The following is a 15,000-nucleotide window of genomic DNA, read 5'->3' as shown; positions in this document are numbered from 1 at the left end:
CGCCTTCCTGTCAATTCTTCTATAGTGATTCGTAGACTCTAAATTAGGAAATGCCTCTTGTTCATGCCCTGGCTTTTTGGGGGTGTATCCCTTTGGTAACCTCATAAGTCATTCGTTGAGACACAATTCTGGGCTTTCTTATGACTGGCACCGCTGGCTTTGATTGGCCAAGATTCTAGGCCTATCCTTGGAAGGGTGGAGCTTTTGAGTTTAACACTTCCCCATTCTTAAACAAGGGAGCTTAGAATTCCTTCTCTAACATATGCCAGATGGGCTATAGGAATTATCCCTGGCTCAATTAATCTTGCGAAGAGGGCTTGTGTAGGCGTAAATGAGGTGTGACGAGTTGAGTTCCAATTTCTCAAAGATGCCTGGGAAATATCGCTTGTCGGCCATTAATCTCCTCGTCGGTCACTAATCTCTGGTATGGACAGAGGTTTTTTTGTGGGGAGATGGAAACCAGATGTCTGACAGCTAAAGACCTGGTCGTTTTGGAATAACAAAATCCTTTCTTGAAAAATCATTATCCGTTCTTTTCCCATTTCCGTGCCATTCTCTCAGTTCTTTATAAGTTAATGCCTTTTAGAATAATTTCCTTAATTCTTTAACGACACTGTAACAGTCTCGGCCCGCTACCTAGCTGTCTCCGACAGCGTTAACTAAGCTGAAGCAAATATTATACCTACAAGAGGACTCCTAACTTATGGTTCTTGGAAATCATATTGAAACTTTAACTTAAAAAACATCAAAAGTGAAAGTAAACATGAGCAAATCCTTGATTAAGTAACATTAAGGGCAACAATCAAAATTGAATGTAAACATGAATAAATTCTTGAACAAGTAACATTCAGAGAAACATAAAAAACTGAACATAAACAAATACTTGATTTGGTAATATTAAAAGAATCATCAAGTGAATTATAAAATGAGTAAATCACATTAAGAAACATGAAAACTGAATGCAAACATAAATAAATCACCAAAAAACAAGAAAACTGAAAGTTAAACATACATAAGCTCTTAAGTCACATATGTTATATAAATGCATGGTAGAAGCAAAAAATTGATAACTATCCAAGTTTACAGTATATGATTGGTTCAGTCCTCTGTCCTATTCTATCTCAGTGGATATCGCCTTTCTTTATGAAAAAATAAATTTCGTTCTTCGTTGATGACACTTGATGGTTTCTTGTTTGCTGTGACCTGTTACTTGGGGACAAGTCCTGGGAGAAAATATCCTTGTGCATATGTATGCAATAACAAGTGTGTCCTTGACTTCCTAATGAGATTGTGTATTGTGGTTATGCAAAATTTCATTGGACATTCTTACTGTAATTTCTGAGTAACCTTGTACATTAAACCTTATAACTTTACTGCTTGATACTAAAACAAAATTGGCAAGTTGGTTAAAGGAACCGGTTAGTGGTTAATACTTGTAGGTTTCTTCTACTGTGACAACAATTAGTAAGTTTTCACCAATCAATATCTTATTAGTAAGTTTTCAACAACTACTATCTTGTTAATGAGTCTTCATCAATTAACATCTTGTTAGTGAGTTTTCATCAATCAACATCTTAAGGATTGAACAAAGTAAGTGTATTAATTACCCCTTCAAAATCTTAGTCATTTCTGAAACGAATTCCCTTATCTTAAAATCTCTTAACATCTATCTTAACCCTTCTTATTTATTCTTTTACTTCTAAGAATGTTCTTATGGAACGATAAACTTATTATACGTCTTGAAGTTCTTATACTACGCTTAGAACCATTTCTTACATTCCCAAATATTTCCCTTCAAGTCAAAATAAATTTGAAGTTAGTGTACATAACTCGAAAATTTTGCTACAAACAGACTAAAGTAAGAATTGCAACAATAAAAGATTATTCCTAAGTCGACCGTTGAAGGTAAACTTAGCAATAAAGAAATCAAATAAATACACGGGAATAATAGGATGAATTAATGGGTTTGTTCTTCCGTTTCACTGAAAAGTGACTCTTCTATTTCTTAGGTTATATCTAGTTCCTTCTTCTGGAATTTCTTCTGACCTCTCTGTCATTTCGGATTCTTCAACTTCTTTGGTTCTCTTAACCTTGTCCTTGTTTATCCAAAATTCTTCTTCTACTGATTCAGCATATGTAGAAGGCATTTGGATATTAATTTTCTTAACCCTTATCTTAGTCTCTTGTACGTCTACGACCTTGTATGGTCCTGTGAATTTAGTGGCTAACTTATAATTAATACCACTTCTTACTTCCTTCTTAATATAGACTTCATCCCCTTTCTTGTAATCTACTGGCCTTAATCCTTCTTGATGCTTCTCTATCATATTCTGCTGGACTTCTAGATTCTTGTGCAATTGCTTGTGGATTACTTTAAAGTTTCCAATTCTTATCTTCATGACATCTTCAGAGTAATTAGGCTGTATTGGCTGATTCAGCCATGCATAAGGTAATCTGGGTTCATATCCCATCAAAACTTTTATGGGAGTTGCTCAAGTACTCGTATGATGCCTTGCATTTAATGATAATTGGACTAAAGGTAAGTTGACTTCCCAGTCAGGATCCTGTCCTACTGTGTGACGCAATATGTCTAAAACCTTTCTGTTATTCCTTTCTACCAAGCCATTGCTAGCTGGGTGATACGGCTGCATCGCTACCTTTTCTATCTTGAAGGCGTTACAAATTTCTTGAATTAACGAGTTGTTGAACTCGGTCCCGTTATCAGAGATAATGAGCTGTGGGGCAGAATATCTGCAAAATATCTTATCAAAGAGAGCGGTTGCACATTCCTTGGCACTTTTACTAGTTAGTGGTACCAACTCTGTATATCTCGTGAGCGCGTCTATACACACTAGTATATTCTTGTTCCCTTTACTCGTGGTATGAAGATTAGTAATAAGATCAATAGATACTCTTTCGAAAGGAGTCTGTGGGATAGGATATTTCCCTAGAGGTACTTCCTTGTCTGTTCTTCCCTTGTAGCTGTTGCATGTGTTGCAGCTCTTCACATAATTACTAACATCCTTGTGAATTCCCTTCCAATGGAATGTTCTTTGGATTAATCTAATTGTCTCATCCCTTCCTGGGTGAGCTCTCATGTCATCGCCGTGCATTAGCTCAATGACCTTGTCTCTGAGACTCTTAGGTACTAACCTTTTGTGCAGCACACCTAGAAATTGACCAAATGATCATATTCGTGGCACATCCAAATTAATACGCCATCTATGTCCTTTAGTGCATCTGTGGGACATCCAACCTTCCTACCTAGTTCGGTTAATTCTTGTTGGCTGTGTTTTCTTTCGTTTCTAACGTATTTGAACAATTCCCTTATATCTTCATTTCTTTCTTGTTCTTTTATGAAATTTTGCCAGGAAAGCTCCTCTGTATAATGCATGGTGAGTACATTTATGTCATTGCACATTGTTTCATTCTGTTCTTCTTGACTTATCATATTTATACTATCACCTTGTGACACATATCTTGACAATGCATCTGCTACCTTATTCGTCTTCCCAGGGACATATTTCACCTCTATATCATAATCTTGGGCTGTCATGAACCAACGGGCTCTTCGTCCCAAAAAATTAGGGTTCTTTAGCATTTCTACTGCGGCTGAATGATCTGTGAACACGGTTATCTTATAACCAAAAATGATATATCTGAAATGCTTTAAAGCGTCAATTATAGCTAGAGACTCGAGGTCTGTTACTGAGTAGTTCACTTCTGAGGGCTTTAATTTCATAGTGTAATAAGCTAAGGCATTATACTTCCCAGACTTTGGCAAAAAAATTGACCAAATGATCATATTCGTGGCACATCCAAATTAATACGCCATCTATGTCCTTTAGTGCATCTGTGGGACATCCACAGGTCAATTTCTTTGCCAAAGTCTGGGAAGCTAAGTACTGGGGGGTGCGTTAATCTTTCTTTCAATTCATCAAATGATTTTTGCTGCTCGTTTGTCCATGTAAATGATACGTGTTCCTTTAAAAGTTCAGTCAGTGGAGCGGATATGACTGCAAAGTTCCCTATGAACTTCTGTAAAAACCTGCTAAACCTAAGAATGACTTCACGTCCTTCTTGCACTGTGGTGTAGGATATTCCTTAATTGACTTAATCTTTGCGTCGTTTACTTCTACGCCCTTTTCACTTAGTGTATGACCAAGGTAGTCCATTTTCCTTTTCTCTTAGTGCAGTTCTTCCTAGCCTAAATGGGAAATCTAATTGTCCAATTACATGGATATTATTACCCTGGACGTCTGTGATTCTACAATCTACCGCTGGGTTCAAACTTAAGTGAGAAAAATACAACCGATACACCTTTTCTGACATTATATTCTTAGGACTACCTGTATCAAAGAATGTAACAATAGGTTTCTCTAGACCGACATGTGCAGGAAATAATGGTCTATAATTATATTCATTCCCTACATCAACTTTGCTAACCTGTGTAACTTGGCTTAGCCTTGACATTCCAGACGTTCTCTCTGTTATAGAGGAAGATCCATTGTACCAGTAAGCAGAAAATTTCCCATTGTGTTGTCTGACATTGGCTGAACTGGTTGGTACCCTATGCCTGCTGTTTGATTGGCATTTCTATTTGGGACAGAATCCCTATTGCCTCTAACTGGTGGCGATTGACTATGGTTTCTACTTCTGCCTCTAGACTGTGATCTACCTCTAGGAGTTTAAACAAATTTATTTCTGCATTCTCGAGCACTATGTCCTGTTCTCTTATGGAAAAGACAGAAGGCCATCCCTCGGCAGTCACTGGCATAATGTCCTCTCTTCTGACAGTTATAACACGTGACAGTCGTAAATCCTCCTTGAGAAGATTTACCTGGCATCTTATCCTGATTTCTAGATGGTATCCTAGATCTATTTGGACCCCTTTCCTTTTGTCCTATAGCAACTAAAGGTCTGTATATAGGATTCCCTTCAGGTCTTCTACCTAGGATTTTTGTTTCCTCCTCTTCAATCTCGGCTACATCATCGGATGTCTCCCACTTACGAGTCATCCTTCCAATAACTTCCGTTGGCAGGCTTCCAATCATTATTGCTAATCTAAATATTTTTTTAACATGACCCATTAGCATTTTTTGCTTGCCTCTTTCTACTTCTATCCAACCTGTGGATTCCATGAAGTTACCCCATTCATTCAAATTGTTATACAACTGAGAGCTAAACTCTTGTTAGTATCTTTCGTCTAACTTAAATTGATGCACTATCCTTGCCAGGCTAGTAACTGGATCCCTTTCACCAACTGTGGAATAGACCTTCCTAAAATACTGTTTCAATTCTTCCCAATTCTTAAGATCTCGGTATGTCTTGGAGTGGACGTATCGTTCTAAGTCTCTTCCGGTTTCCAAATCAAGATAACTCTTGGCTTCAATAAGCTTTTCTCTATCTGTCCCCATTATGCTGTCTAGGCGTGTCTCCACCTGCTCTATCCAGTTCTCTAAGCTGCAAGCTAACTGACCATCCTTTCTTCCGCAAAATTTAGCTATGTGATTAATTACACGTCCCTTATGTGTTCCCATTACTGCTGCGCTCGAATTCACGGTCTCTGTACCTTCCGCCATGGTAATTTCCTTGTTTGACTTCTCGTGAGCACAGGCGTTCTTATGTTCTGATTAGGAGCCGTTCTCCCTTTGACCATCGACTCGTTAATGGAAATTTCCTAAAGTACTGAGTATCACTAAAAGTATTAAAGTTATGACAGTAATATCCCGAAAAGGAAAATGATGATAATAACAATAAATTGCTTTTACTTAAGTATTCGATCACCAAAATAAAAGAATTTTCCCAAGAAATATTCTCGAAGTCTTACGTTACCGGTAGGCGATTCTTAAACAACCACAAAACCCTCTTAACAGTACTGGTAAAACGATACTGAACTGACCATAAAGTGTACGCTAACGAGACACTTCCCGTGAGTTACCCTTGTTAAAACAAAATAAAAACAGGTAAACATTCATTCTACGTAACAAATAAAGAGTAAAAAGCAAATATTAAAACAAAAAAACAAAGTATAAGAAATCACAAAACAACAACCAAAAACAAAATAAACAACATAAAATGACACAATCAAAATTCATATTAAATTTAAAGTTATTGGTTAGTAAATACAAATGTTCGGGAAAAGGTCTTAGTAGTCGATTAGTTAGAATTAGTAAAATGAAAAAATAACGAAAGTTTCATTGCCAAAAATAGTTCAGTGTGAAAATCTTTTAATCTCAAAGTACCAAACTGGGTATCTTAAAATTGTCTAACTGAATTGTTAATTGCATAATTTACTTTTAATGAAGTTTAATGTTATGTAAGTGTGGGGACTTTATCTGGGACTTATCTTTCGTCGTCTTCGGCACCCCGGGCTACGTCTGCAAGCTGCGTTGCTTGATGCGTTGTTACCTCTCTCTCTGCGGGAAGCGGATTTCTCTCTCTCTCTCGGGATTGCGTTGACTGATGCGTTTTCGGAATTTCTTTACGCGTTCGACATCTTCTTCATCTTCTAGTGGAACTTCTTTCGACTGTTCTTGTTCTTGGAGTGGAGTTTCTTTTTTCACGAAGTGTGGGTGGTTTTTTTTCTTGGTAGAACGTTTTATTGTTACGACTCGGTAACTGTCTTTGTATTTGGGAGAAGCACTGGTAACTGTCTTTGGGGGAGAACTTTCTATTTTCGAGTGGAGGTTTTGGATTGAAATCTCTTATGCCGACACCAAACTTTTTTTATTCCGTTTTGCGGCCGCTGTTTTCAACTGTCATTCATGTCTCTTTTCATCTCGTCGCTGCGTAGAATTCAACTGTCACTGTATCAATTTTTATCTCTTCGTATCCCACCGCTGCCATCATTTATACTGTGATGGTATAGTTACTCTACACAGCCCTAAGGTAACGTGCACCGATTTGGAGGCTGTAATTTGGGGAAAGTAGAATTTTCTAAATTTTCTTACCTTGCTGAATGTTCTCACTCTGGAATTTTCTTTAAGTTATAATTGGGGGAGAAATTAAATTGATGTGTCCTTATATGTGTTTATTCTTTGCTAGGGGTTCTTATAAATTTTCCACCTTCTGGGCTCTTGAACTGTTACGATTAATTTTTTTTGAAAGGCACTTTGTTGCAATTACGAGTTTGTAGGCACGAGGGAAATTTACTGAGTATTGATTGTCACGGTCACTGCCTATTTCACACACCACACTTCTGGACTTTCCCTCACTTCTGTTCTCTTCTTCTCGGTTTTACTACCGCGACACTGCTGTTCTCCCCTCAGTTCCCCTCTGACTTTTTTCTTCTCTTGTCTCTTCTGCCTTTTCTCTCTCTGTCTGGCCTTTTTATTAGGATGATATCTTCTTAGCACCGCCTTTGGATTTTTGGATTTTGACTAGGTGTGGCATATTTGGAAAAACTTCTTGTGTCTTAGTGGCTACAGACTTTATACAAAACCGCCTTCCTGTCAATTCTTCTATAGTGATTCGTAGACCCTAAATTAGGAAACGGCTCTAGTTCATGCCCTGGCTTTTTGGGGTTTGTATCCCTTTGGTAACCTCATAGGTCATTCGTTGAGACAATTCTGGGCTGTCTTATGACTGGCACCGCGGGCTTTGATTTGCCAAGACTCTAGGCCTGTCCTTGGAAGGGTGGAGCTTTCGAGTTTAACACTTCCCCATTCTTAAACAAGGGAACTTAGAATTCCTTCTCTAACATATGCCAGATGGGCAATGGGAATTATCCCTGGCTCAATTAATCTTGCGAAGAGGGCTTGCGTAGGCGTAAATGAGGTGTGACGTGTTGAGTTCCAATTTCTCGAAGATGCCTGGGAAATATCGCTCATCGGCCATTAATCTCCTCGTCGGTCACTGATCTCTGGTACGGACAGTGTTTTTTTTTGGGGGGGGAGATGGAAACCAGATGCCTGACGGCTAAAAACCTGGTCGTTTTGGAGTAACAAGATCCTTTCTTGAAAAATCATTATCCGTTCTTTTCCCATTTCCGTGCCATTCTCTCAGTTCTTCATAAGTTAATGCCTTTTGGAATAATTTCCTTAATTTTTTAACAACACTGTAACAGTATATATATATATATAATATATATATTATATTAATATATATATATATACTATATATATATATATATATATATATATATATATATATATATATATATATATATACACTATATATATATATATATATATGTATATATATATATATATATTATATATATATATATATATATAATAATATATATATATATATATATATATATATATATATGTATATATTCTTATAATGTAAGTTTGGAATGCAATTATAATTGTAGTAATATGATTAATTCACATCAGAACTTGGGTATCATGGTATGAAATGTTTATTTCTGTGTTCAGATTTCCCAAATTTAAAGATAACATGCCTTAAGTGATCCATTTTTCATTTTTAAGTACGTAAGACACAGAGAGTGAAAGCTCATAAGCCTTTTGGAAGGGAGTCGTATTCCCACTTTGAGAATGTCTTAGCTAGGTGATTTCTTTATCGGCGCAAAACAAGCGTAAGACCCCCCAAGCCGCAATGTTATCCAGTCCCTTGTAAATAGATTAGGTAAGCATATTTTTTCTTATCGCGGTCGAGCCTGTGAATGGAACAAGAGAGCCTTATTCATAGCCTTATGTGAGCGCAGTCAAAGAGGCATTGTATTAGCCATTCCTATAGAGATGACGTAATATGTTTTCACCTTCGACTATAGACTAATAGCATATACGCTTATGGGTGAGAGAAGATTCATTCTTTCGCTTTGAGACAGAGTGGCATGCGTTATAGTCTCTCTCTCTCTCTCTCTCGCTCGCTCGCGAGGTTGTTTCAGTAACTTAACGTAACGAGCTGGTCACTCATTTTTATATAATTCTTAGTAATATATGTGTTGTTTGTGGAATCTGAACATAGTTTTGTATCTATTGGTTTTTGTGAAGGCGCCAAGAAAATAGTGAAAAAGTGTAAAATTGTAACAGGCCTTTTGATTGACGCTGCAGCTGTGAATAAGGTATTTTTACAAATGTTGTGAAGTGCACTTCGTTTTATTATTTCTAAACATTTATCTTTTGCTTTGTTCTTTTCACATATTCCTTTTTTTTATATGCTTAATGATTGTACTGTCAATGCTTTCATATTATGCATTATGTTTTTCTGCATTGTCTTTATTTTGTTTAATTAGTTTGAATAATATTCTATTGTGTAAGTTTCGAATCTTAACACTTGTGAATTAACTTGCATTAAATTAAATTTAATTTCAAATTTAATTATTGCTTTATGATTTAATTTAATTAATTTTCTTGATCAACTTTGATTGAATTTTTCTTAATAATTAATTCAAGAATTAATTAAACTTTTGTTTTCAAGTAATAACAATTTCCCTGAGATTGTGAATTTCACTTATAAATTTTGAATTTAGAAATAAATTTTTGTATTTAAGATTTATATGAGAATTTCATTGAACCACCAACATCATATTTTGTTTGTCTAGGTAGAAATATAGAGTGATAATTGTGAAGTTTCCCACAAATAAAACAGAATCAGGGAAATACTTAAATTTGAATTTGCACGAGTGATGCCCTTTAATTAAGATTACCTCACATATTTTAATGAACTTAGACTGATTGTTTTCTTGACTGTTCAGTTAGAAAAAAGGGATCACTCTTACCTTTAGAGTTCAGTCGTTCAGTATTTGTGATGAAGGGTCAGATGTCTGTCTGTAGTGAGGTAAGTAACAACCAAGTACTTGAATGAACTGTGCCCTAAGTACAAAGGGTGTCCCAGACCCAGGAATAAATGGGTCTCTTGTATTAGAAAGTACAAATGGTAAGTGTAGTAACCAGATACTTGGCAATTTGGGTTAACAAATATTAATGGTGTCCAGACACAGATCTTTGACTATTTCATGCACCAAGTATTAATGGTATCCAGAACCAGATACTCTGCGCCACTTCGTCACAAGTATTGATGGTGCCCAGACCCGGGATATTTGGCACTTTATGTACCAAGTATCAATGATCCCCAGAAACCAGGGAGGAAAACAAATCACATTATCACTCTAGCTTATACTGGTGGTGTTAGGAATATATTTTGTTAGAAGAGTGACCATATATTTGTTTTTGCATTTTATTGTAAGAATTGTATTTGAGAAAAATGGCTCCATTCGATACTCAGGAATTTTTAGCAGCCCCTTCCATCCAAGTGTTGTCTGAAACTACTCTGACTAAGGCACAGTGGAGTGCTCTAGCAGTAGCATGTGGTTGTCATGTGTTTAGTAGCATGATAAAAGCACAAATCAAATGCATTGCCATGCAAGCATTGATAGAACTAGCTCAAGAGTTAAATCATAAAGCAATAATTAAATTTGAAATTAAATTTAATTAAATGCAAGTTAATTCACAAGTGTTAAGATTCGAAACTTACACAATAGAATATTATTCAAACTAATTAAACAAAATAAAGACAATGCAGAAAAACATAATGCATAATATGAAAGCATTGACAGTACAATCATTAAGCATATAAAAAAAAAGGAATATTTGAAAAGAACAAAGCAAAAGATAAATGTTTAGAAATAATAAAACGAAGTGCACTTCACAACATTTGTAAAAATACCTTATACACAGCTGCAGCGTCAATCAAAAGGCCTGTTACAATTTTACACTTTTTCACTATTTTCTTGGCGCCTTCACAAAAACCAATAGATACAAAACTATGTTCAGATTCCACAAACAACACATATATTACTAAGAATTATATAAAAATGAGTGACCAGCTCGTTACATTAAGTTACTGAAACAACCTCGCGAGCGAGCGAGAGAGAGAGAGAGAGACTATAACGCACGCCGCTCTGTCTCAAAGCGAAAGAATGAATCTTCTCTCACCCATAAGCGTATATGCTATTAGTCTATAGTCGAAGGTGAAAACATATTACGTCATCTCTATAGGAATGGCTAATACAATGCCTCTTTGACTGCGCTCACATAAGGCTATGAATAAGGCTCTCTTGTTCCATTGTGCCTGTGCCCTAAGTACAAAGGGTGTCCCAGACCCAGGAATAAACGGGTCTCTTGTATTAGAAAGTACAAATGGTAAGTGTAGTAACCAGATACTTGGCAATTTGGGTTAACAAATATTAATGGTGTCCAGACACAGATCTTTGACTATTTCATGCACCAAGTATTAATGGTATCCAGAACCAGATACTCTGCGCCACTTCGTCACAAGTATTGATGGTGCCCAGACCCGGGATATTTGGCACTTTATGTACCAAGTATCAATGATCCCCAGAAACCAGGGAGGAAAACAAATCACATTATCACTCTAGCTTATACTGGTGGTGTTAGGAATATATTTTGTTAGAAGAGTGACCATATATTTGTTTTGCATTTTATTGTAAGAATTGTATTTGAGAAAAATGGCTCCATTCGATACTCAGGAATTTTTAGCAGCCCCTTCCATCAAAGTGTTGTCTGAAACTACTCTGACTAAGGCACAGTGGAGTGCTCTAGCAGTAGCATGTGGTTGTCATGTGTTTAGTAGCATGATAAAAGCACAAATCAAATGCATTGCCATGCAAGCATTGATAGACTCTGGTAGAATAACTGATGATGATGAGTTAGAACTAGCTCAAGAGTTGTTGAATGTAGCACAGGCTGATCTTATAAATAAGCAAGTAGAAAAGAAAGAGAAAAGTGATGCAGAGTTAGAACTCAGACGCATAGAAGCAGAAGAAAGTTTGATTAAACTGAAAATACAGGCTGAAAGAAAGAGAGAGAAATACAAGCTGATGGAAAAAAAAGACAGAATAGACAGGGAAAAACAAGAAAGAAGAGAAAGAGAAGAAGAAAAAGCTGCAGAAGATGAAAGGCAAAGGATAAAAGAGGAAAGAGAAATTGCAAGACATGAAAGGGAGATGGAATTGATAAGACCTAGATCCACATTACCTGCAACACCGTCTAACCCTAACCATGGTAATCAAGACCCTGCATTTGATGTAGTAAGAGTGCAGAAGTTAATCCCTAAGTTTACTGAAGAGGCTCCAGATGAGTTCTTTGATCACTTTGAGAAAGTGGCTTCAGGTATGGGATGGCCAGAAGATAAATGGTCAGTTTTGCTACAAGTGTCTTGATTGGTAAAGGGAGAAGTGCCTATCTAGCCTTAACAGCTGATCAGTGTAAAGACTATAAGGTGCTCAAACATAATGTGCTACAAGTATACCAGTTGACCCCAGAGTACTACAATGAAAGATTCAGAAACTTAAGAAAGGATGAAAAAGTAACTTTCTTGGATTATGCTTATAAAGTGAGAAGGTGTTTTAAAAGATGGTTGGAGGCAGCATAAAGTTACAACTTTTGAAGAGTTAGAAGAGTTAGTTGTTTTAGAGCAATATTTTAAAGGTATTCCTGAGCATATAAAAGCCTCATTTGAGAGAGTAGAGTTTAGAAAACTTGACAAGCTGCTACACACTGAGTGAGGACCTACAATATAATTAGTAGCAGGCGTAATTATAATGTCAAGTACCAGAATCAACCACGCCCAGGTTTTAAGTCTCATCCAGGTTTCAGGAACAATCCTATAAGTGGGAAACCTACAAGTAATAATACTCCTCAGCAAACTAATGTGAAATCCTCATCTAACTTTTGCAAGACAGTTGCAAAAGCCTAATGTTGTCTGCTTCAAGTGTGGAAGAGCAGGACACTTCAGTCAGGAGTGTTATTGGAATTATCAGCAGTCCAAGCCTGTTGGTCAAATAGTAAGAGGTGACCAGGTCAAACAGACTGTTAAGAACAATGTGGGGAGGAATCCGACTACAGGGAGGACTGAAACTAAACAAGCTGAGTGTTTAGCAACCAGTGGAAATGTAACTTCAAGCAGTGAGTGGCTGAGCAGTTTGGAGGCTTTTAAGCCATATATCTATGAGGGTACACTGGCAACTCAGGAAGTGTGTGTGCAGGTACCAGTCAAGATTTTACGTGATACAGGGAGCAACCATAGTGTGGTGTTACGTGGTGCTCACCCAATGTTGGAGAAGAATCTCACTGGAGATGCAGTTATTTTGAAGGGTATAGGAGGAGAGGAAGTAACTCCTATATGCCGCTTACACCTGTCCTGTGAATTGGTGACAGGGAATGTTGATTTTGCTGTAAAGGACTCACTGGCTGTGGAAGGTGTACATGTTCTGTTGGGAAATGAAGTTGGTGGTGTTCCATTTGTTCCTTGTCCTGTAGTGACAGACAAACCATTGAGGATTAGTCCTACGGTAGAGTTGGAGAAGAATAACCCCCACCTGTTCCCTAGTTGTGTAACTACCAGAAGTATGAGGAGAATTACGACTGTTGGTGAAGAAACTGAGGATTTGCACGCCCAAGATGGATCAAGTGAAGGATCTTTAAACTTAGAACAATTGTTCCAGGGGAGTGATGCCTCCCGTGGAGCTGACCGAGAAGAGATTTCCCAAGAAAATGAAGAATCTGTTGTTCCTGAAGAGACTCAGAGTAGTCAAGGTGTTCCTGAAGATAGTAGTGAAACTGCAGTAGCTGAGGTAGCAGATATTGATAGTTCAACTATTGAAGTTGGACAGGTAACAAGAGAGAAGCTAATGGACTTGCAGAAGAGGGATGCATCGTTAGCTGATTTGTTCTTCCTTCAGAGTTGTTGATCAGGAAGAGATGCAACAAACTCCTACCTGTTATTATCTGAAGGAAGGTTTGCTGATGAGGAAGTATAAACCTTCAGATATACCCGGAAATGCTGAATGGGGCGAATATCATCAGATTTTGATTCCATGGCCATTGAGAAAGCAAGTGGTAGCAGTGGCTCATGAATCTGGACATATGGGAGTCAGGAAGACTGTGGAGATCATGAGATATTTTTTCTGGCCTGGACTTCATAAAGATGTTAGCAGGTTCTGTCGAGAGTGTCATACCTGCCAGATAGCTGGAAAACCTAATGAAACCATTCAGAAAGCCCCCTTACAACCTATAGAAGTTAGAGGAGAACCCTTTAACAAGGTGATTATAGATATGGTTGGACCGCTTCCGAAGACGAAGAAAGGAAATGAATATCTGTTGACATTAATGTGTCCTGTTACCAGATATCCTGAAGCGATCCCTGTTAGAAACATATCTGCCAAGATAGTTGCTGAGAAACTAGTGGAGTTTTTCTCAAAGTTTGGTATACCAGAAATTGTACAAAGCGATAGAGGAACGAACTTTACTTCCAAGTTATTCCAGGATGTGATGAACTTATTAGGGGTGGAACAACAGTTATCAACCGCTTATCATCCAGAAACTCAAGGTGCCTTGGAAAGGTTCCACCAGACATTGAAAAGTATGCTGACAAAGTATTGTTCTGAGTCAGGAAGAGAATGGGATGTTGGTTTACCCTTAATGTTATTTGAAGTTAGGAATGCTTATCAAGAAAGCATGGGATGTTCACCCAATGAGATGATTTTTGGAAGAGAAGTGAGAGGACCTTTGAAGATTCTTGCAGAAAATTGGGTAGAAAATAAAGAGGAAATCCAAGGAGAGTATGTAAAGAACTTAAGGAAAAGGTTGGAAGAGATTAGAAAATTCTCTTTAGAAAATCTGAAAATGAGTCAAGAGAAAATGAAAAGGAACTATGACAGAAAGACTAAGCTAAGAAGTTTTAGTGTTGGTCAACAAGTGTTAGTGTTTCTGCCAGTCAAGAGATTTCCCCTTACAAATAAATTTCAAGGTCCCTACAGGATAATTGAGAAGTTAAGTGATAGAACTTATGTGATTGAAACACCAGAAAGAAGAAAATGACAGAGGAAGATACATGTGAACCTTTTGAAACCTTACTTCTCAGACACTATAACTGAAACTGTGTCAATAATACAGACAACTTTATCTACAGAAGACGATGACGGCTATGAATTAGGAGCTGAAAGCAAGATAAATAATTCTTCAATTTTGGAAAATTTGGAGGATAAACTGAAACATCTTAATGTTG

The 15,000-nt window shown here is 37.1% G+C and overlaps 2 protein-coding genes across 2 annotated transcripts in view; both read right to left on the bottom strand.

Moving 5' to 3' along the window:
* The window catches only part of LOC135202493 (uncharacterized), a 16,137-nt gene extending 10,720 nt beyond the window's left edge, over window positions 1–5,417 (bottom strand). Inside the window, exon 1 of the mRNA XM_064231911.1 lies at window positions 5,265–5,417. Within this exon, the coding sequence (XP_064087981.1) occupies window positions 5,265–5,417 (153 nt within the window). The remainder of the gene's footprint in view (window positions 1–5,264) is intronic.
* LOC135205514 (glutathione S-transferase Mu 4-like) overlaps window positions 1–15,000 on the bottom strand; it is a 1,039,821-nt gene that overhangs the window by 881,511 nt on the left and 143,310 nt on the right. The window lies entirely within an intron of this gene.

Source organism: Macrobrachium nipponense, chromosome 24 (genome assembly GCF_015104395.2).
Source record: "Macrobrachium nipponense isolate FS-2020 chromosome 24, ASM1510439v2, whole genome shotgun sequence".
Classification (NCBI taxonomy): Eukaryota; Metazoa; Arthropoda; class Malacostraca; order Decapoda; family Palaemonidae; genus Macrobrachium; species Macrobrachium nipponense.
Note: the sequence above shows the minus strand (reverse complement) of the source record. Positions and strands in the feature narration are given on the sequence as shown.